Raw genomic sequence first — 22,768 nt, 5'->3', positions numbered from 1 at the left:
AATGTTTAAACAGTATGGTGTGTTAATTGTATAACTCAGACTGCTCTATACCGACTGAAATGTCAGAATCTACAGTAAATAAATTATTTTGCATATACAGCTATTGTCTTCATAATGCTATGTTTGTATTCAACCCTATGTCAGAAATATTTAAATATGTCAAAATATCATGTCAGATTTATTTAAAATATTCTTTTATTTACTTGTTATCCCTAAAAAATGTTATCAGACAAAAATTTGGGCAACAGACTTACATTTTTGAATTCAGCATAACAGGTTACATTACGAATTTTATATTATTTAATTATATAATTTAATTTATATATATATATATATATATATTTTTTTTTTTTTTTTTGTAAAATTAATCAAAATCCATCATGTACTGACTAAAAATGATTAATTATGTATTTTCTACATAAATAAATTTTTATTTACATGAAATACTTGATATTAAATGATATTATTTTATGATGTAGCTTATGTTTTCAGTATCAAAATCTGAAGAAAAAAACAAATACTAACATTATGACTGATAGAATTTTTCTTAATTCTATTTGTAAAATTACATAACATAATTAAATCAATGTTATTTAATATATCAAGGTTAGATATTTAATAACTTATGATTAATCAGTCCACAACTACTGCTTCAAATAATGTAATAAATATTATATAATACACATAAGTAATAATAAGAATTAGTTAATACCAATCTAATAAGTAATGAATAAAATTAATAACCCAACAACAGACTAACAAAGGGTAGAATGTCATGTAATAAATTTACCTTTAGCCTGCTGTAATTATTAAAAATAGAATACTTGTAATTCACATCATATAACTGTTGCAATATCATAGGTGTTAGATGTATTTAATAAAAGACTATCTGAAATTTACTGTAATTTTTACACTTTTTTTAAATAAATTATATTATTAATTATTGTATAACAATAATAGTAGTAAAAATAGTACCTTATGTGTTTTTGACAAATTCAACATCATCAAAGGTATAAATAATAAATTAAAAAAGAATTTAATTTATTTGAAATTATGTGCATACATCTATTTATACATTTTCCCTTTAAAGTAATTCCCATATAATAAAACACACTGTTGTCAATGTTTTTTGTGTCATCAAGACATTTTCCAGAATCTGTTACTTACACTTCAGTTCTCTATTTACTTGTTCACTGGTTAACAATTTTGGTTTTTTCATGTTGTCAAGGAGGAAAACGGTTACAAAGGGTGAATACGGTGAATACGGTATTATTACAAATTGCTATCTGTAAAACATTAAAGTTAGAATTCTATGCAAACAGTATTGTTTAATGATCTTATCTTAGTGGTACTTTTACCACATTTGAGTCTTAATTTCATTTTTTAAATAAACTTTATGCAATAATTTCTTTCAACCTTCATTAAAAAAAAATACAAATTATAATTATTTAATTATAATTATTATAATTAATTATTAATTATAAAATAACTAATAATTAATTATTAGTTAATTAATAATTAACTAAAATAATATTAGTTAATTATTAAATTAACTAATATTAAATATATTAAATTAGTTAATTAATTTAACTAATATTAAACTAAAATAATAGTTTAATATTTTAACTATTTTTATTAAACTAATATTTTAATAGCTATTATTTAATAGTTATAAAAAATAACTGCAAAAACTTATTTTAAATTAAATTTTTTTTATTAAGATGCTGGTAAAGACTTTACAGAAAATGTTTATTATTATTATTATTATTATTAATACTGATTTTTTTGACAAGCAAATCATCAAAATTTTTAATTAATAGCAATAGTGTTACTAAAATTATAATAAAACAATTGTCTTATTTTAAACAATAATTATTTTTAATTTTTTTTTTTAAATACCTCAGAAAGACAGGAAAGAAGTATTTGATCGCCTTACAGCTCCAAAATGTCTTAATAAAATACAAAAACATGTTTACTATAACCTTGATGAAACTAAAGAAAAAAAAGGTAAATAAAAGTCATCATAAATGTTTTAGTTGAAAAGATATTGAAGAAGATGCTGATGAAAAAATTCAGTTATATAAATGAGTAACTACAAAAAAATAAAAATAAAAAACTGTCATTTATTGAATGAAAAGTACAAGAATATGAATATGTATTATAAAAAAGGGTAAAAATGTAGATACCTGTGAAATTAAAAAATGTAATATTTACATGATGTCTGATAAAAACCTTTGTGAAAAATAAATCAAAGTCAATAATAATTAACAGTCTGCTTGTAAATATGCAGTTTTTTTTATAAAAGATACTACCATACTCATGGTTTTTAACTCTAATTTTTCCATTCCACTCTAATGGATATTTAACACATCTCATAAACAACTTTCTAAGCAGCCTAGGCGTTAGTATCTTTTCAGTGACACAATATTGCTTATGTTTGTGGAAATAAAAAAAACTACTAATAACTGAAGTAAACATTGTGGGTTTTAAAAATAACTTAAACATTGAGTTGGTACAAATGTTTAAAAAAAAATTAATTAAAAAAATATGGAGTTAAAAAGTAAACTGAAATAAAAAATGTACAAATAAACGTACCTTAAAAATAACAGAATATTTAACAGTATTATAAAAACATTACTTTGTTTTCTGGCCACAAATCATTCTGTAAGACATAAGACACTAACAAGGGCTGTTAGTGTACATTAGTACACATTAACGTACTTCACCAAGGGGTGTTTAAAATTCCTAATATTCATTAAGTTTTGTATTTAAACCCTAACAGTAGTAGTAGATTTCATAAACTATTTTCTCAGCACAAGAAAAAGAATGAAATAAGAATAAATTTTATTATATACAGAAAACCAAAAATGGTAGGTACACTAACCATTACTTAACTTCATACAAACAAGTACACAAAAAACCACACAGAAGAATCAGTACTACGAGGGTTATTTTTTTTTCAAGGTCCAATCGGTCACAAAATTAAAACCACAGTGAAAATAAAAAATTTTTTATTTGTAATAAGTACTTTCATAGTTACACTATTTCTCTACATAGTCGCCACTATGATTTAGACATTTGTCGTAGCATGATACCAACTTTCCAATACCCTCGTCATAGAACAGAGCTGCCTGTGTTTTCAGCCATGTTTTGACGCTGGTCTGTAGCTCGATGTCTGTGCCAAAATGTTGTCCTCCTAGCCAGCGTTTCATGTGAGCAAAGAGGTGAAAATCGGATGGAGCCAAGTCTGGGCTGTATGGTGGGTGATCAAACACTTCAAAACGAAAACGATGCAGGAGCTTCTTTGTTACAGCTGCAATGTGCATTGTCATGGAGAAAGACAATGCTTGATGACAACATTCCTCTCCACTTATTCTGAACTCCCCTTCGTAGACGTTGGAAAAGTCACGCAGTGACTCATGAGGCTGCAGTGATGGTCATGCCACATTCGATGAATTCCATTCCGGTCCCAGAACACAGTACCCATACAATTTCTGTTGGAGAAGGTTTGCTTGAACTTCTCTGGTTTACTGGGAGAATGAGAATGCATCCACTGTTTGGATTGTTCTTTTGTATCTTCGGTTTCGAAATGGACCCATGTCTTGTCCCGTAGCAATTTTGTTCAAAAAATCTTTTCCTTCATTGTGGTAACGCTAGAGAAACGTCCATTCTGAGAAACGCTGGGAGGCATCCATTCTCATTGTTTGTGATGGTCGAACAGCATCTTAGGAACGCATCTCACACACAGTTTGCGGTACTGAAGTCTCTCACTCACAATGGTGTAGAGAGCTGACCTTGAAATTTCAGGAAACAATCGCTCAATAGAGAAATTGTGAACTGACAATTTTCTGAAATTGCCTCATTCACTCGCTCAACAAGATCATCGGTTGGAACTCGCTTCCTTCCCTGACCGACTGCATCATGAACATCTGTGCATCCTGCTTTAAAGTTCCTGCACCATTGTCGCACTTGCTGTCACTCATTGAAGTTTCACTGTACACATTACTTACTCGTTGATGAATTTCAGCTCAATTACACCCCTCAGCCTGAAGAAATCTAATTACCGCACGCACTTCACACTCTGGCGGGAGATGCTATTGTTGTAGACATGTTTCCGTGCTAGAACTAAACAAAGTGACGCGGGGTGATTGAAGGCCATACTAGAGACGCTGCACAACACAATTTTTGTGCGAGTTTTTATTTCGTGACCGATCGGACCTTGAAAAAAAATAACCCTCGTATTAGATTCAGGTAGCTAGCATACAAAACTGGATGTGTGGATCAGATCGTCTGACCCACTCGTATATAGAATAATGAAAGCAAACACAACCAAAATAATAGAACTAAAATATAAAAGAGGGTTGAGAAAGTATTCACATAATTGAAAAAAATGCTGGGTGTGAAATAAGTTTCAGAAGAAAACAAATCTGATCGCAGAACACTTTTACCAAATTAATACGACACAATTATGCACCATTAAACTGAAAACTATTCAACTTCTGGATGTAGCTTGAAAGAAAGTTTTCATGTTTTGCTTTACATTATTTTTCTACTCTGTAAACAGAAGCTCTAGAAGTAGCCATTGAAACTTTTTTTTTTTACTTAAATTTAAAATTGCTTTTTTTTCTGAGTTACATGATTTACTTATTGATTTTTATTGGTGGAGTTACATTCATTGTTCCAACTTCCTCGGTTGTAGAAAACATGTCTGAATACTACAAAGAAAAGATATGTACAATATGCATTAAAGTATTGTAATGCAATTTCCAACACAATTGAGAAAGAAACAATGTTACATAGCATTTTTAGTGAGCACCCTCAATCATATTTTACAGAAATAACAGAAGTAATGTGTAAAAGATTGTAAGTGAAATGTGTTTAACCTCCAGGACCACTATTAGGTATTGCTTCAGAGAATGAGATGAATGATTCGCAGCATGTGTTAAAATGCCAAGCCTGACCAGGATTTGAACCCATGACCTCTGGATGAGAGGTAGAGACACTACCACTCGTGCCATAGACAGATTTTTTATACGTTATTTTTTATATGTTACAAAAGAACATATGTTGGGTCATATTGTTGAATAGTGCATAAGTAATGAATGGAAAAGACATGAAAAGATTTTTAACTTTTTATTAAGAAACTTTTTAAAAGTAATCCTTAAAAAACTAAGATAATTTTACAAATGTTGGCAAGTTTTTTTTGGTCACATTGAACCCAAACTGAATTGCAGGGTTAATCCATTAACTGCAGTTAATGGATTTTCAGCGATGCATTACATCCCATAGCTCTTAATACATCCCATAACAGCTGACCTACAATTTTTTGACAATTTTGAGAAAATCTTTTTGCAAGTGTCTTTAAACACTGTCAAAGCACTGTTCTACATTAGTCAACACAAACATTTCATTTCTGACCAGTTCCTTTATTTGTAGGCCAACAAAATTCCCTTTTTTAATTTTTGAGTTCTGTCTTATGTTACAAGAATCCCCTACTGTTAAGATATCTCTTTATCCCACCAAGAATTAAGTTCTCATGTTTCCAGTTTTATTACATAATGAATATATCCCTACCTCAGATGCCCCATTCTCAAATAAAGCTATAAATTACTAATTACTTTTTCCAATAACATAATTCCATAACAGATCAGTAAATAAAGATTTTTATTACTACCGTGAAGCAGAACTGCTTTTAATCTATACTTCAGTTTAAATTTCTTACAGAGTAATTTAGCTCAGCTCAAGTTTGAACATGATTTATTTTGAATTGTACATTTATTATAAATCTTGTTCATGTATGCTTCAATAAATGTCATATGTGATATTTGTATTATGACTTGTTTGATTGATTAACAGAGTTATAAGATTAATTATACTGAGCATATGAGCATAAGTAAAGCACATCAAATAAAAGTATATATCGTTCATCATATAACATCGATTTTTAAAAATGATGGAATTTTTGAATGCAGGGTTAAGGAAAAATTCAAATTCTGACCTCAGATACGTTTCAAAATTAAAAAATAAAAGTTAAAAATTATTCACATTAACTAAAAAAAATTGCACAGAAGCTTTTCTTTGAAGGAAATTAACAGTACTGACTTTAATTGTAGACAATTACTTTCCAGTCTCTTGTATAATTTGCTATATGATGTCATTAAAATTAAAAAGATATGCAAACTTCGCTTACTTACTAACATTCCACCTGTAATATTCGTACGTCACAAACTAGATAGAATTAGATATAAATAAAAATACATCCTGACAAATCAGAAATGTGCGACAATATCAGAGATACTGGACTAGATATTGAAACATCACAATTAATAATTATATTAAGGCAAAAGGAATTAAAATTAAGCTAAAATCATCTTATACTAAAAAAGAAAATAATTTTTAATTTTGTTTTTTATTTTTAATACAATAAATAAAATACATGAAAATTATCTTTATATAAAATATATGATTGATATTTATAACTTAGTATCACCATCTTTTATGATTAAATTAAAAATTACATTATAACAATGATAAAAAATAATACTACAGAATATATAAATATATGTACTGAATATCTATGATCCAACAAAAAGATTGCTGAGGGTTATGTACTTACTTATGCAGGTAAATTTATTTTTTCTTTAATAAAACATATGTACTTTATCAAAAGAAAAAACAAATTAACACTATGTATGTTGTAATAATAATAATGGCATCAACAAATTAAAACAAATTTATCATGGTAAAGTTATCTTCTGATCAAAGTACATAATGCTATTTTCATAAACAAAACATATTAGAGTATTATCTTACCACTTTCTGTAATAATTATATAAGTATGAATTATTTATTATCTATTATTATTATTTACTTAATATACTTTAAAAATATTATAAATATCAGATAATTTATATTAAACTAAAGATTTCACAATGACTTTTATCCTCTCAGCAGAAGGTAAATAATAATAGATGCAGCGTATATTTTAAATTTTAAATATTTTATATTTAAATATAAAATATTCTAAAAAATAAAAATAGTTTTATTATAAATCTTCTATATATTTTTTTCCTAACAATATAATATTGCCAAATAACACATGATATTATCTAACACATAACAATAAAAAAAAACACTAATAGAAATAATTAATATGGCTAATTTACACACTAATTAATAAACAAATTATTAACAAAAAAAAAAAATTATAATTAGACAATACACGACTATACAATTTAGAAGTATGAAAAGTGAAGAAGACAAATAAAATTTGCAAGGGATAATTATTTTTGCTTATTGTAATAAAGTAAAAATCTTTAAAGTAATAGTTTATATTATTACTATTATTACTTAGGGAGATAAAAACTAAAAGATCTTTTAAAGTAATAGTTTATATTATTACGTAGGGAGATAAAAACTATTCTATGTTGTAACCAGATTATGATTAGGGATGGGATGAGAGGGATTTATAAATTTTATTCCATTTTTGTATTTTTAATTACATTAATGAAGACTGTGCATTCACTATACATAATGTGAACATATAATATAAAACTACTTCTCAAATAATGCCCATAATATATGAACCCAACATAACAGGTGCTTCTCGTATTATGAATGTACTTTGTTTTTTTTTATTAATTGTCTGCATAATATAGAAAATTAATAGGTGTAATCAATTGTCTGCATAATACAATAATACAGAGAATCAAAGTGTTGTTTTTATGTTCTGCTAAAAGCCATAAATTAATTTCTTTTGCTGTAATGCAGAGTACAAATTCCTTTTTTTAAGTTAAACATACTCCATAAAAATCATCAAAAGAAAATATTAAAAGCAAAACTAGGCATTTAAAAAACATGAGCAAACTATGAATTAAATATAATGATGGTATTAGAATAAAGCTGAATATCATAGAAAAAGACTGTAAAATATATGTACGTCACGGTATTAAAAGTCTAAAAAGTACATACTTACCTTTGGACTAACTGTAGGAATAAACTGTCACATTCAGATTTTAGGCTTACAAATAAACAAATCATTTAAAATAAACTCTGTTAGAATATTTTTGGCAGATTATGTGGATACTGCATACTTGTAATGGACTTGGATCACTTGGTCTATAAATCAACCTATATGCTTATGTTATAAGCATATAAAACATAAATGATCAGCCACTTTCAATACATTTTCCTCATTGAAAATTAATCATAAGGCAACTCAATTCAAGAGGCAATATCATTTTCTTGGGTTTACTTACTGGTTACTTACTAAATAAAAATGCAGATTCTTCTAAATACTTATCAATCACTGCTCTAAAAATCTTCTGTAATAAAATTCATTTGGAATCATGAAAACAGTGGCATCACAAAGGTGCACAGAAATTATAGTTTCCTGCAAGAGAGAGGGAGTGATCGAGAGAAGCAATTTTTGGAAAACAAAAATAAGTTGCTCATCTTAACAATTAAAGTTGTTAAGAAATTACATAATGTATGTAATGTAAAAATAAACATATGTAATTTCTTAACAACTTAAATTGTTAAGATGAACTACTTATTTTTAATTTTTGTTTTAGATGAATGTGTACGTCAACTTCATTTTTTCTAAATTTATTATTGTTTCATAAACTTACAAAATGAATGCTGAAGATGCCAGGTTTTCTTTTGCTAAAGAAGATCTTATAAAACAGAATTTTGTTTTACTACTATTTATAAACCTTGATTCAAGTTTACTAAAACATAATTACGCAAAATATATCTCTACTGAATTTTGTTCTCTTCTATATTTTATAATAGTAATGTACTTTACTGATCCAGAAATTACTTTTTTTCTTGTCACAAACACACAATATATATATTTACATAGAAGGGAACAAAATTCAGTAGAGATCTGAACACATACATATATATGTAACTGTAAAACTTCAGCTTTTAATTCAATAAATGATCATTTTAATCTCATAATTAATAGCATGTCCACAGACAAAGATAGCAAGCCACAATAAAAGTGTGTCAGGCACAGTGGAGATATGGCAGTAGATATGACCCTGATTAAATTATTTATTGAATGTAATGTTACAAATATAACTTTTTTCATGAAAAATTAAGAATAAATAAAATAGACAAATTAATTTGAAGAAAACTCTTCAAATTCAAAGAAGAACTGGATCAAATAACATGTAGTACATAAGAATCACTAAATTTGAAGTTGAGGGATGTGGATGATATCTACTGGTAGTAAAAAATATACAAAAAATTTCCATATATTCATGGACAATTAAAAAATATTTTTTTTAGTAATACAGAAAAATATATTTATTAGCATAGTTTGAGAGCAGCTTTTTATACAAAAGTTACTAAAAATAAAATTCAAAAACCTGAAAGGGTTTTTTACTTTGTATAAACTTTATAGAGTGCCACAAGTAAACTAAATGAAAACGATAAAAAAAAAGTACATTTTAAGTAAAAAAACTAATAACACAGGTGCAAAATACATCAGCTCAAATCTGTTATCAGCATACTAAGAATCAAACACGCAAACAAAAAAATAAACAACAATCATGTACTAATTAATGAGACAGCTGCTCCAGGTAATAAAAAAAACAAGATCACATATATATATATATATATATATATATATATATATATATGATTTCATAACAATATCACAGCCATAGTATGTTGTTGGTTCCTTGTGATCTTTTACTTAAAGGAATCAACAAAATATTTAGCTTTGTTTTATGTGAATCACCTTTTGAGCAGTATGAAGGGTACAGTGAAATAACATACAATTTTTATCTTTTTAATATAAAATTGAAAAAAAAATTTACTCTATCATCTACTTGAATATACAATTAGGTGTTGCAAAAATACAAAATATCCAGACTGAATGTAAATACATAACAGCAAATGTTTAACATACATTTAATAAACGTTTTAGTCAAATTTACTGTTCTTGAATTATGACGTAAACCAAAATTAATTAATTGATTAAAAAATATATATACACATACACAAGAATTAAAAAAAATTCAAATTAAACATGTACATTATGATGATAAATGTAAATAATCAAAATGTGATGTTTGAATCATTTAACATTATGATATGATATTGAAGGTAACTATTTGAAAAACATCAATAAAAATAATCTTATATAACAAATAATGTGTGATCATTGCAGATCCCATCCCTAATAAAATGGTATGGATACAATTAAATTACAATTACTATATAATATAATAATGTTTATAAAGCCACAGAATATTAATATGATAATAATAACAACAATAACTGAAGAAATAATTTGTATTATTATTGTAGTTGTTTTTGTTGTTGCATCACCGTGGAATGTTCAGATTTTCAATGATGTATTAATTAGTTAAACTGGACCTTCGATGCGACTCGCTTTCATTGTACAATAATAAAGACTTCTGAAGAATGCAACAAAAGAGATTATAAAAGCACCTGTAAAAAGATTAATAATAATAATAAAAATAATAAAGAAACAGAATTAGATAATTTAAAATTTGTTTATAGAAATAATCTTCAAATAAACCAAATTCTTCAACCACTCCAGAGCAGCCTACAGAAAAAAAAATCAATTGAAATAAGAAATATTAATAAATAAAAAGATTTAACACTCTTAGCGCCACGCCTAAATCAGTAAAACTTCACCCCAGCCCAGACATCCCAGCCCAGACATTTTTTATGCATCAAACAAGATCATTACATGTGCATCAAAATTATACACGTGGCCGTTTTGACATTGCTAAAAATGTATCAGATTGATACACATGCGCTAAGTGTTAAAGTGATTTGCTGAATTTTCAGAAAAAGACAAATTCCTGAATACATGTTTGTTTTCCTGTTTAAACTTGTTGAGTTAAAGTTTTTATGATTCATCATAAAAACTTATGTCTAAATGGGTTAAAAAGTATTTTGTAATAAGAGTAAGAGGTTCAGATATGAAAATCCCAATGTTCTTTACTTACTAAATTGAAACACGAAACTACGGTCTATAATTTTAAATTCTTAAGAAAAGAAACTTTCAAATCAGGTGCAACAAGTGGAGGTATGAAAATAAGGTTTACATAGCAGATTTAGTCAAATTAGGGGCAGATCTAAATAACAAGACTACAGGTCTATGTAATCATAATCTGAGTACAGGTTGCAACTACAAACATATGTGATTAATATTAAAGTGACTAATTGAGTGTAACTGGCCAGCAAAATTACTAAAATCGATTCTTGAAAAATTTACTTTTTATTAACATACTCGTACAACAGTGTAACTCGTATAACATTTTGATAATCCATACACGCTTGCAGGAAAACTGCAAAAAAAAGCTGCCCAGAAATATATTAGAAATACAAACTGCTCTTAAGGAACTGAGAAATATGCAAAAAAAATTGAAATTAAGTACTTGAATGACAACATTTCTAATGTGGTAGTATTTACAAGTGATTAGAACTTGAGATGTTTGACACCTTCCTAACGGGTAGTAAAAGAACATAGTACCAATGTCTGTAAAAGTTTTCAATTGTATTTGAAAGAGGACACGTTTTACTCACATGACCCTAACTTATGCTACTTCTTAAAATACTTTCTTCAATGTACAAAAAAAGCCTGAATGGTAAAGCAGGTATCAAAAAAATTCATACAGAAAAAAAAAGCAATTTATAAGACACCAAATTCCTATTTATGAGTAAGGGGAATTCACATGGGAGGGTACATGTTTGTGTACCCTCAGTATCAAATGTCATAAAAATAAATATGTAACAAAATATCACCCAGTTTTTCATTTAAACTGTGGCGATCAATTAAAATTTTACAAAATCCTATAATAAGAACGGTTTAAAAAGAACTTATTTTCTTAAATACCTAAATAAACCTAAAAGTTTCCTTGTTGTCTATTTCCCCAAAAGTTACAGAAGCCTATCAGTTACAAAAAATATTTCAGTAGTATGCAAAGAGGATAAGGTATTTGTCATGTTTTAATGTATTTTAACAAAATTAACTAATACTCAGGGATTACTTCCATAATAAATAAAATACAAAGACATATTAAGCGAGTGGTTATTAAATTTATAGAATTTTAAAGAAAATAAGCAGATATGACCTGGTAAACAAGACTGCATATCAGCTGATGCATAAATATTAGAGAAAAGAGGTTGGATTGTGTTCAGAATATTGCTACTAGAAGTTCATTTAAATTGAATATAAAGTTGCAAGGTCTGCTGGTTTGCTCCGAGGCCTAAGTTTGCATCCAATTAGTACATTTCCAGGCATTTTACTAGAAATGCTATTAAATTAAATTGCAAAAAATACCTTAAGAAACAGCCTGTATTGATGAAGTTATCTTAACTATAGAAGGTTTTATATGACAGAATTTGGCTAAAAAACATTACATTAAATGTTATATATTTTACTTGATTAATAAAACCTACTCTCACACCATTGTTTGTATTTTAGTAAATTATAAGAAAAAAATAAAGAAGTGTGCTGCAGGAGCATTTACATTATTCAGAGTATCATACCATCATTTAGAGTATAATATATACCAGTTCACACCTTATAAGTATTTAGTTGATATAATAATGACATAAAAATGAGATACCTGTAAAAAAAGAGAAGAATTTCATTATAATAATAATAATAATAATACCAAATATGACCCACATCAATTAGTCAGGAATGAATAATATCAGGAAATTACACAAACCTTAAAATTAACTGACAATTTAGAAGCACTGATAACAATTCTAAAACAAGCCGAAAACTTAGTCCTTTTAAATCCACGTAAAAACCATGCTTGGTGGACTTAAGAATGTGACAAAATACATGAAGAAAGACACCAAGCATGGTTAAAATTCAAACCCATAAAATGGAAGAAAATGCTATTAACCTTAAAAACATCAGGAAAAAACCATTAGAAACATTAAAAGAATATCTGAAAAGACATAAATTCATTCAATCACGGACAACCACCATAAAACCAACTCTAGAGACTATTTCAACACCTTCAGAGAATGACTACAAACATATATTAACCCACCTACAATAATGTTGAAAAACAAGGAGGGAAAAATAACACATAATAACAAGGAAAATGATGAAATCATAGTCAATAAACTTTTAAACTGTGGAGAACCAAGGAAACTTCTGAAAATCAACATAAACGCACCCATAAAATCCAAATCAGAAAACATAAATCTCCCAACAGCCCAAGAAGCTGAGCCAGCACTCAAGGAGTTGAAAAATTATAAAGCAAACAGGGAAGACAAAGTTTTCACAGAAATGTTGAAATATGCTGGCAACTCAACTCGGACCTCCCTACACGCATCTCTATCAAAAATTTGGACAGAAAAACTTCCTGACTGGACAATAGCTATAATTCTATAATTTACCTACTACACAAGAAAGGGGACAAGAGCAATCCACATAACTATAGAGGATATCCCTTACTGGACTGCACATATAACATTTTATCCACAATCTTGTACAATAAAATCAAGGAACAACTGGAACATGAATTGGATTAATATCAAGGAGGCTTCAGGCCTTGGAGAAGCTGTTCAGAACAAATTATCACCTTAAAATTGATCATGGCATACTATAAAAAACAAAACAAACCTCTGTCTATAACCTTTGTGAACTTTAAAAAAGCATATAACTGTATCCATAGACCGTCAATATTAAATACACTACGAAACTTCGGAGTTCACCCAAAACTGGTCAAGATGACAGAGCTCACATAACACAAAATCCAAAGTCAAGTTTAGAGAGGAATTCTCTGAACCATTTATCATAAAAACTGAATTGACACAAGCAAATGGCCTTTCACAACTGCTGTTCAACTGTGTCTTGGAATATTCAATGATACAAAGTCAACCCTAAGAAAAAAAAAATTAGAAAACGTAGAGACAACATAAATTTAAAGTGCCTAGGATTTGTGGATGATCTGGCCCTTCTGACAATCAACATACAAGAAACTAAACAATAAATAAAATCACTACAAGAGATAGCACAATGAATCGGCCTCAAAATATCTTTTGAAAAGATAGAAATAATCAACAGACCACCCACTTGCAAATAAAACTAAAGTAAAATGCCAAGAAATTAAAATTGTAAATTCAAATATCTTTGAGAAATCATAACATACAACCTCAATGAAAAACCAGCTTGGCACAACAGAATAAATTGACTAGGGCGCAGTATCTTATCAAACACACCTACAACAAAAAAAATGTCTCAATAGCAACAAAATTAAAATACTATAAACACAGTCACACAACCACAAATTGTGTATGCGAGTGAAACACCAAAACAATACTGCAGCAATAGACAAGATCCTAATGAGAAAGGTTAGTTAGAATGTGCATAAACAAAAAATATAAAAAAATAGACACTTGAGGCTTGCTTTAAATTAAGCAGTCTACAAAGAAATAGAACCAGTAACCAGCACAATCAAAAAGAAACGGATCTCATTCTTAGTCACATGGAGAGGGACAAATATAGATAAAACAAGTGTATTCTTCAATTGAGTAAGATAAATACATGGGTTCCCTCAAAACCTGAAGAGTGAGATCGATCAGTACCTAATCTACTTCAAATGCGGTACATTTTCACTTCAGAAAAATGACTGCATTGTTTGCCTTGCCTGCGTGTAGGAAGATAATATAAGTAGTGGAAACAACTTAGACTAATAATTTAAATATAAACCTCATTGATATCCAGCTTTTAATATTTTCTCAATATTAATCTTGATTATTGTTACAGGTAAAGAAATTTTAAACTTACCTATATAAAAAACATAAAATCCACCACTTCTAGATGAAGCATACTCATAGGTTCCTAATGTAACAGCAATTCCAATAAGCAAAAATATACAACCGAGGAGAAGAAAGCAGATTCCACGTCCTCTAGCAAAATCAGGACCTACTGATGACCTGAAAACAAATAAATTCATAAAATCACTAGTAAGAATTGATCACTTTTTTTATGAGATCAGCTCTATACATCAGTTAGCTACCCTAACTGTATATCATTCAAGTAAAACTTTGGTTTAGATTATTCAAATCCAGTATTAGTTTCTTCTTATTCAATTTTTTTTATATACAAGTTAATTTAAAAAGAGTTTAAAAACTTAACTTTATTTCACACAATATTTTATGGATTATGCATCTAATAAAGATGATGACATCAGTTGGCTGCAAGAATCTTAAAATTCTTCTTAATTTAATTTTGATGAAGCAAAAGAAGAGGCATTTAAAAAATACAAAATGAAACGACAAATGCAATGATGAATGTGATAAACTATGGATAAAATTTAAATGCAAATACAAGTAATAGAAAAAATAAAAAACTCCAATAAAAACCAACATAACTCTTCTATGAATGGTTATATTTGAGGAAAGCTGATGATTAATATCTTTTATTATAACTATTTATTATTAGTGTTATCAACACGACATTCTACACACATGAGGGGAAAGCACACTCACTGTCCTACAAATATTTTGTGAAACATTAACACTCTTAGAGCTAACTTGGTGTCCTGTCTGTATTTATTGTTTAACTTTTGTATAGCGTAGTGAGGAGAGTTTATCTCAAGAATCAAGCATAATGAAACTAAAAAGTGGTTCTGATTGGCAAATATGAGTAAGTTTTAATCTATTTCAACAAATTGAAAAGCTTCTTGATCAAACACAAATAATGACTGTCACGTATTGTTGGTTTGAGAAAGGATATTGAGAGATTAGTAACATTAAAATTCTTAGAAACCCAATTTATTTACCCTTTTGTATCTTGCTACTGAAAAATAATTAGTAAATTATGTAACAATAATAATTCTGATTCTACTATGAAATTTACATTAACAATAAGGATTTATATAAAATTAAGAAGTGAGAATTTCAATTACAAAACAATAACTTTATATCAGGATTATTTACAAAGAAATATGTTTATTAATGAATAATGATACCATATCTCCTTGCTGAATAGATTCTCGTACTAACTGTAGAATGGACCACGTCACACTTTTTTTGTTGTGAATTAGAATGTATGTTGTAAACTGGAATAGATAGTTTAGTCAGAATATTTTAATCCTGGACATGGCAACTGTTGTTTTATGTATTAAATTGAAGTATATGGAGTTCTAATAATTGTTATGCGAGATATTCTTTGTTATTTTTAATGTTGATTGAGCACAATATTTCAATATACTGTACTACTTTATGTGTTCACTGCTTTGAAAATGATACTGCTAGAGAATCGTTCATGTACAATTAACTTCAATTTTATGAATTAAGTTGTCTTTGAACATGTTATTATACTGATTTGCATTTTTTTCTTTTTATTCAATATATATGATCAAAATAAAGTGATACTGAATGTAGATCCTATGATAAATCAAACAGAAAAAATTCATGTACAGATGATGGATGGTGGTGGTAAAAAAAAAATAATATAGTACTTGAAAATAAACTTAAGATTTTATAACAAGAAGTAAATCACACTAACATCCCTTCCTAAAAAAAACAAAACTCCCCTCCCAAAAAGTATTTTATTTTCCTACACATATTCTGAAATTTTGGATTAAGTAATTATCAAAACCTACTTAATAAAATGTAAATGACCCTTCTTTTATACTACTTCATCATAATTTGATTCTGAAGACAAGTTTTTGTATAAGAATACTTTTTTATTTAAAATTTCAATTCCAATATCAATGACACTACAGTTAATATTTTTTTTTAATACAAAATCAGCTTCAAAATGATATAAATAGTACTTATTTATGATAAAATTTAAAATAAACATAAGTCAAAACAATCTATGGAATTCAACAAATAGTCCTAACATAGAACTTCAATATTACTACTTACAGGACTAACAGAACTAAATATGTACATACAAATAAATATTAAAAAAGCCTAACAAAAAGATGTTTAAAAATGTATGAGCTTTAATTTAAAGTTTTGTCAGAACATAAAATCATAAATTTTAAAATGCTACTCAATTAACAAATGAAGAAAACAAAAAAATAAAAAAACTTAATTGTTTCAAAGCTGAAAAAGTAATAATTTTCCTTTAATCATTTCCAACCAATATCTTCTGAAAATCTTTCAAGTAGTGGAGGTTTTATCAAATCGGATCTGTGGTTCATATTGTGTATTAAAAATGGAAGCAATTTCTGTACAAGAATGTCGAAAATTACAAAAATGTAACGAACAGAAAAATAATAAATAAATAAACATTTCTGTACAATATTGAAAAATAAACTTCAATTTGATTTCAATCTATAGACACTTCAATTTTATTAATATATGTATAAATGTATTAATAAATAAATAAAATTGAACAACATGCAGAGCGAGTCAAAACGTACCAAAACCCCCTCAACAAGTTATAAACCGTTCCAGAAAGAATACTGTAACCCACCACGTTGGTCTAGTGGTAAACTCATCATCAAAAATCAGCTGATTTCAACGTCGACAGTTCTAATGTTCAAATCTTAATAAAGGCAGTTAGTTACTTTTATATTGATTTGAATACTAGATCATGGATACCAATGTTCTTTGGTGGCTGGGTTTCAATTAACCACATATCTCAAAAATGGTTGACCTGAGACTGTATAAGACTACACTCATACATATATAACATCCTCTGAATTAATATCTTATGGTGTTTCTGAAGGCTAAACAAACTCCCAGGTTCAAATCCCATTCAGGCATGGCATTTTCACATGCTACATTTGTCATTCGTCTCACTATCTGAAGCAATGGTGGTCCTGAAGGTTTAAAAAAAAGACAGAATACTATATAACTTTCAGGATGAGGTATCAGTCAACTACTATACTAAATTTCAACCCCTTCTTTGAGGGGAGGTAACACAGGGGTTGTGACTCAAGTATTTTAAATGGTAATACCCTTTGTGGATCATTTTTAAGGACTCTAGACAAAAGCTGTATAAATAAAAATTTAGATGATGTCTATCCAAATGGGGGCAGGATAAGTCTGGATTTTGAAGTTCAAATACTAAAATTAAATAAAAAGAAATTAAAGTGAATTAAATTAAAATTTAATTGAAATTTACTTTAAAGTTAAATTTAAATTAAATTTTAACAAAAAAACTGTTTTTGTTCCAATTTAATGAGCAAATAAATAAAATTATTGTCACTTAATCTCATGCTGATCACTGATGGTATCTTAACATTGTTGCAAAAATGAACCTTACTTCACTGTTATATAAAATTCAATTTAGAGTGTTTCATTACTACATTGTTTTTTGTTATGAGAATTTATTGTAATCGGTTGGCTAATTGATTTGTCTACCTTTACTCCATTTGTAAGCCAATTTTGTTATTTACATCTTTTTTACCAAATTATTTTTTTCTGTCCTACCTGCTAACACCACTATCAACATGTCACTTAGTGAACAGGAGAAGATCGTCACACTTTTAATGATAAGGAGGAAAGAGTTAGGTCATATGCAATGTGAATTGTTCAATGCATAATTTAATAATCGTAATCCTATTTCAAAAGGTACAGTATAAAAACTATCAAACAATTTAAAGAAACAGGAAGCATTAATAATAAGGGAAAACCAAAGAGCATAAATCTGCAACAAATAATAACAGATCATTAAGATTATACAAGAATCTATTGAGAATCCTCATTACTTGACTAGAACAGCAGCATGAGAACATAACAGGCAGGTTGTTTGGTGCAAGAACTTGATGAAGATGACTATGATCAAAGACTTATATTCTGTGAAATTATGAACAATATTTGTATGGATCCTAATTTATTAAACAACACAGTTTTTAGTGATGAAGCCGTGTTTTATTTAAACAGCAACGTATATTGACATAATTGTCGATGCTGGACTGACATAAATCCACACTGATACGGTGAGGCACATATACAGTATCAAGACTAAGTAAATGTAAGGGCAGGTATTGTTGGTGGACGATTGATATTTATTGATGAGGCTTTGCTTCTCGACCATATCATGCATTACAAACCTTCAAAATGTTGATCTTAACTTTCAAAATATTTGGTTTCAAAGTGCCCTGCCTCATTTTGGTCTTCAGGTATGTGAAATTTTAAATGTATTTTTTCCAGGAAGATGGACTGGCCAAAGGAGGACAATAAAGGCCAATGAAATCACCCAACTTATCACCACCATTGGATTATTTTCTATGGGGGCCACTTAAAGTATTGTTTATTATAATAAGCCCCAAGATATCAATGATTTACAAAATAGAATTTGAGAATTAGCACAAAATATCACTACGCAATCACTGAATAATGCAGTATCATCCTCTTACATTTGACTGGTATACTGTCAAACAATAGGAGGACATTTTGAACATTTATTAAAATGAAATATAAGTAAATAAGCAAGCATTATTGCTTAATATACTTTTTTTAAATACATTTATTTGATAATATTCATTAAATAAAATTTTTATACATTAATTTATTTGCAATAACAGTTCCTTAAATTATTAATGTAATTTTTTCAAAGCCAAAATTATTCTGCTGCTATTACAGGTAGAGACGTTGTACCATCCTTTTATTTATACTGTTTTTCTTGTCTTAAAGACCTTTAAAATGGTGATCACACAAAGGGTGTTATCATTTAAAATATGAGTTACAATCCCTGGGGCCAACCACCAAGAAGGGGTTGAAATTCTATTTCTTGTCTAAAGGTAAAGTAGTTACCAATACCTTACCTTGAAAGTTACAGTATTCTGTCTGGAATGGTTTTAAAGTTACCAAAGGGTTCTGGTACTTTTGACTAATTCTGTATGTTACTGTGTGTACACAAAAAACTTACACTTTCTGACAATGAGGGCACCTGGCCAGTGCATTATTTAATGTGTTAAACTGAAACAAAAATTCAACAGGTATTAATTATGTTAAATATTTAATGTAAATTTAACATGACTTAATGTAACAGATAATTTTCAGGAATTACATAACATTGATGGGCATGTTATTCCCGAAGTCTCCATGAATATCTGATAATTATTTCCCCTTTGTTTAATAGCTGTATTAAACACAATGGCAGGAACTGTTGAATAGAAACTAAAGTTAAAACATGAAAAAGGAATCATCAACCGTTAAAATTTAATCATTATAGTAAGAATTTTGTCAGATGATTTTCTAATCTTTTATTTATACTTTCAGAATTACCTTAGTGATTAGCATCCATAAAAATTTTTTTAATAAATGCTAAAAAAAAAAGTATGAATATTGCTCAAGGTAAAATTTCATCTTGGATGTGTCAGTTGTTTATCAATAGTTTTTTGAGTGGATTATATAAGAAATGTGCTTAATGTTGAAAGAATTCTGTAATACTCTTTTACAGGAAGAGTTATAATATTGTAATTTTATAATAAAATGGTAAATTTGGAATTTTATTCCAATGCATTAAGAAAATAATATTTTTAAATATAAAATAAATGATTTTGTAACACTAATTTATATATAATAAAATTACATTTTTTTAAACATACATCATTAAATTAAACATACATAAGTAAACTGTATAAATATACAATCTTATCTTTAAATATATTCTAATAAAAATAATACTGATTGCTCAAGACGCAATAAAAAGAAAAATTGAAGTGGTTATTTAAAAAATTCAGCAGATTTACCCAGTAAGGAAAAAACAGTGTGTACGTGATAAAAGTAAACGCATTAATAGAAGTTAAGATGAAGATAAAAAAAACCTGAACCATATTACAGAAAACTATATATAGTACTAGTCTCACATGTATGAACAGGTCAGCTGTGTGAAGAAAACCAATTGTCTCACATGATGAGATTGCAGCAGATTATACCAACTGAATGTACTGATGAACAGCAATTATAAAAACAAATTTGGTTGTGAAAATGATGACTGAAAATATACTGGTTCTATTATTACCTACTTGTTTCCTGTTGTAAAGTTATGTTTTTTCTAGATATTATTTTAGATAATGAAATGACAAATTAATATCATATATTGAAATGTTGGAAAAAAACAGCGTGGTTAAAGAAACTGTTTTTAGAGAAAAATTACTTCAACAACAAAGTTAAAGTCTAGAATAAATAAGCAACTCATATGTAATATACACAAAATACACATTGTTTATCACATTACTTTACAAAGTAGTAAAATGTTATTACAGGACTATCAGCTACATATACTACTTCCTCTAACTAATTTTATTCATCTTATCACCACTCTCTCTCTCATTCTCTCTCTCTCTCTTACATAAAAACTGGTCCCACCACCATTTTACATTACTCATTTTCCACTGCATTTCAAGTTTTTTAGTGGATGCATGCTCCAAACAGTAGATTCTGCAAATTAAAAATCACTCAGTAACTATTACTACTTTAAATGTTCAATTTTATAACTTCAATATCTACACAGTAAATTTGTAATTCATTAGTGTAACTATATTTTTGTTTTATTAAAATTTTGTCCCGCAAGATGAGAATATGACAAACTGTTAATTATTATTTCATGAACATGGAACACAATTCCAACTAAATTGAAATAATTTTGAGAGTACTATCTGGTCAATAAAACAAATAGTGAAATTGGCATTACCCAACATCTTTCTATACATAAAGTAGTCATTACAGAATATTATATAGCACTTAAAAATAAATATTTTAACTAATTTGAGTCCATCCATTTAACCAAAAATTTAAATGGATGGACTGAATTATAAAAAGTGAACTAAATATTTTTAAAATGTAACTTACCATTCATTAATAATTTAACCAAATGTTTTGCTTGCTATTGGACATTTTTTTTTCTTAAGAATAATCTATTATAATATATCAACAGTTAGAATAAAAAATAAGTAAAATTTGTCTGTAAAGTAGCAAGTTTTTAAAAAATGACTGACTACTATCAACTAAAATCTAACTGTACTAAAATCAATGATTTTCTACATTCCACAATACTGTAATACTTAACCATATAAATTTGTTTAGTTTAAAGGGCAGCAATCATTAAAAAAAGAGGTATGTCTTGTGTTAACAGTATTTTATATATATATATATATATATATATAAGTCCATTAGGTGTCATATTCAACTTTATAGCATACTTGGAAGGAATAATCATGAAAGACATCAGTACAGAAAATTTGAAATGAAAAGTAATGACCATAATGAAATATACAACACACTTTTTTGTAATGCAAATTACGCCCACACTAAATCTGAAATAAAACATGATATTATACAACTATTTTTACTTCTTTATTTAGCACACAACTTAAAAACATCTTCCTGCAGATTTTTAAGAAATATGCAAAATCTACATACTGAAGCTTTTTTATGCATTCATTAGGACTTCGGCTTCAACCTAACACAGAATATGATATATAATCATCATGTAATGGAATTATTTATAAAAAAAATTAATAAACATAAGAAAAGAACTTGTAAACAGTTCAGAGAAAAAAGCATTTACTTATTTCATTTATAATAGTAATAAACTTACAAGAAATGTGTCATGACAATGTACACATGAAACACGGCACATGCCAGGCATTGTAGGTACAGGAGGAGTGACTGGGCTAGGAACCAGATTAATAATGCGTTTACAATCTGGGCGTGGGCATGCAATCCTTTGTGATGTACTCTTGCAGATGAGTAGACAGTTGCAAGGACAGCGAACATATTTCTTGCCAGGTGGTGCACTCTTAATTGGCTATAATTAAACAAATAAAAATTTTATTATATA

General features: G+C 27.8%; 1 protein-coding gene across 3 annotated transcripts in view; it reads right to left on the bottom strand.

Annotated features, from left to right (window-relative positions):
- The window catches only part of LOC142325982 (type 1 phosphatidylinositol 4,5-bisphosphate 4-phosphatase), a 104,423-nt gene that overhangs the window by 23,147 nt on the left and 58,508 nt on the right, over window positions 1-22,768 (bottom strand). For 2 of the 3 annotated variants that reach the window (XM_075368002.1, XM_075368000.1), the window contains exons 3-6: window positions 22,526-22,735; window positions 19,850-19,899; window positions 14,801-14,949; window positions 6,391-10,464 (exon numbers count right to left, since the gene is read on the bottom strand). In XM_075368002.1, coding sequence (XP_075224117.1) covers window positions 10,379-10,464; window positions 14,801-14,949; window positions 19,850-19,899; window positions 22,526-22,735 — 495 coding nt within the window. In that variant the 3' untranslated portion in view covers window positions 6,391-10,378. Of the gene's footprint in view, window positions 1-6,390; window positions 10,465-14,800; window positions 14,950-19,849; window positions 19,900-22,525; window positions 22,736-22,768 lie in introns of those variants that run through there. The other variant, XR_012756639.1, reaches the window with a different exon arrangement.

This window comes from Lycorma delicatula, chromosome 6, assembly GCF_047948215.1.
Source record: "Lycorma delicatula isolate Av1 chromosome 6, ASM4794821v1, whole genome shotgun sequence".
Classification (NCBI taxonomy): Eukaryota; Metazoa; Arthropoda; class Insecta; order Hemiptera; family Fulgoridae; genus Lycorma; species Lycorma delicatula.
The sequence above is the reverse complement of the archived record's forward strand: the minus strand, read 5'-3'. Positions and strand labels throughout refer to the sequence as shown.